The following is a 2,500-nucleotide window of genomic DNA, read 5'->3' as shown; positions in this document are numbered from 1 at the left end:
ATATTAGAGGTGTGGGGTGTGTGTGTGTGTTTCAATATCAACAACTCCATCTCCCCCCAGGCTGGAGCAGGTCAATGATGACAGTAGTGTAGAGATGTTCTGAACAGTGTTACGATATTAACCCCTCCCTCTCCTCTACAACATAGTGTGTTATGGTATTAACCCCTCCCTCTCCCTCTACAACATAGTGTGTTATGGTATTAACCCCTTCCTCTACAACATAGTGTGTTATGGTATTAACCCCTCCCTCTTCCTCTACAACATAGTGTGTTATGGTATTAACCCCTCCCTCTCCCTCTACAACATAGTGTGTTATGGTATTAACCCCTCCCTCTTCCTCTACAACATAGTGTGTTATGGTATTAACCCCTCCCTCTCCCTCTACAACATAGTGTGTTATGGTATTAACCCCTCCCTCTCCTCTACAACATAGTGTGTTATGGTATTAACCCCTCCCTCTCCTCTACAACATAGTGTGTTATGGTATTAACCCCTCCCTCTTCCTCTACAACATAGTGTGTTATGGTATTAACCCCTCCCTCTCCTCTACAACATAGTGTGTTATGGTATTAACCTCTCCTCTACAACATAGTGTGTTATGGTATTAACCCCTCCCTCTCCTCTACAACATAGTGTGTTATGGTATTAACCCCTCCCTCTCCTCTACAACATAGTGTGTTATGGTATTAACCCCTCCCTCTCCTCTACAACATAGTGTGTTATGGTATTAACCCCTCCCTTTCCTCTACAACATAGTGTGTTATGGTATTAACCCCTCCCTCTTCCTCTACAACATAGTGTGTTATGGTATTAACCCCTCCCTTTCCTCTACAACATAGTGTGTTATGGTATTAACCCCTCCCTTTCCTCTACAACATAGTGTGTTATGGTATTAACCCCTCCCTCTTCCTCTACAACATAGTGTGTTATGGTATTAACCCCTCCCTCTCCTCTACAACATAGTGTGTTATGGTATTAACCTCTCCTCTACAACATAGTGTGTTATGGTATTAACCCCTCCCTCTCCTCTACAACATAGTGTGTTATGGTATTAACCCCTTCCTCTACAACATAGTGTGTTATGGTATTAACCCCTCCCTCTCCTCTACAACATAGTGTGTTATGGTATTAACCCCTCCCTCTCCCTCTACAACATAGTGTGTTATGGTATTAACCCCTCCCTCTCCTCTACAACATAGTGTGCTATGGTATTAACCCCTCCCTCTACAACATAGTGTGTTATGGTATTAACCCCTCCCTCTTCCTCAACAACATAGTGTGTTATGGTATTAACCCCTCCCTCTCCTCTACAACATAGTGTGTTATGGTATTAACCCCTCCCTCTCCTCTACAACATAGTGTGTTATGGTATTAACCCCTTCCTCTTCCTCTACAACATAGTGTGTTATGGTATTAACCCCTCCCTCTCCTCTACAACATAGTGTGTTATGGTATTAACCCCTCCCTCTCCTCTACAACATAGTGTGTTATGGTATTAACCCCTCCCTCTCCTCTACAACATAGTGTGTTATGGTATTAACCCCTTCCTCTCCTCAACAACATAGTGTGTTATGGTATTAACCCCTCCCTCTCCTCTACAACATAGTGTGTTATGGTATTAACCCCTCCCTCTACAACATAGTGTGTTATGGTATTAACCCCTTCCTCTCCCTCTACAACATAGTGTGTGGTTCTTGTTTCACTATATTAAATGTCCCCTCCCCCACCAGATTGGAGCAGGCCAAAGAGGAGGACAGCAGTGATGCTCTGAAGGACCTGGTCAACCTAGTGACGCTTCTGACCACCTATGGCGTGACGGATCTCAAACCGGCCGGTCTCACCACTGGAGCCCCCTTCCTCCTGCCCGGCTTCGTACTCCCACAGCCTTCTGGGAAAGGTACAGTCATCCGAGCGTCATCGCGGCTCCAGAGTTGACTTATCCCACTGCCACACCTTCCTAGTTAACGTCTTAAGCATAGAAACAGAGTTGCTAGAACGAGTTTCTCCATTTTAGTCAACAGTTCCTTAATGGTTGCAGCCAGATTTCCATGGTATGAATAACATGCCGTTCAACTAATTCTATTTTTATGAGCTTGAGTCTCTGTGTGTATGAAAACCAAAACTGTCCAGAATGTGTTCGTGTCATAGAAGTGGGTGGAGCTGTGCGTCTCAACAAGGAAGTGACACATTGCGATCGACAGGGAAGGCTGACCCTGTACAACAACACCTATCATACTACTATGGCTGACCCTGTAAAACAACACCTATCATACTACTATGGCTGACCCTGTACAACAACACCTATCATACTACTATGGCGGACCCTGTAAAACAACACCTATCATACTACTATGGCTGAGCCTGTACAACAACACTATCATACTACTATGGCTGAAGCCTGTACAACAACACCTATCATACTACTATGATGGCCGACCCTGTACAACAACACCTATCATACTACTATGGCCGACCCTGTACAACAACACCTATCATACTA

At 44.4% G+C, this 2,500-nt stretch overlaps 1 protein-coding gene across 2 annotated transcripts in view; it reads left to right on the top strand.

Moving 5' to 3' along the window:
- Window positions 1-2,049, top strand: part of LOC115190179 (WD repeat and FYVE domain-containing protein 3) — a 30,658-nt gene extending 28,609 nt beyond the window's left edge. For both annotated transcript variants that reach the window (XM_029748665.1, XM_029748666.1), the window contains exon 7: window positions 1,731-2,049. In XM_029748665.1, the coding sequence (XP_029604525.1) occupies window positions 1,731-1,935 (205 nt within the window). In that variant the 3' untranslated portion in view covers window positions 1,936-2,049. The remainder of the gene's footprint in view (window positions 1-1,730) is intronic.
- The last annotated feature ends 451 nt before the right edge of the window (window positions 2,050-2,500 follow it).

The sequence above is a fragment of the Salmo trutta genome, unplaced genomic scaffold (assembly GCF_901001165.1).
Source record: "Salmo trutta unplaced genomic scaffold, fSalTru1.1, whole genome shotgun sequence".
Taxonomy (NCBI): Eukaryota; Metazoa; Chordata; class Actinopteri; order Salmoniformes; family Salmonidae; genus Salmo; species Salmo trutta.
Note: the sequence above shows the minus strand (reverse complement) of the source record. Positions and strands in the feature narration are given on the sequence as shown.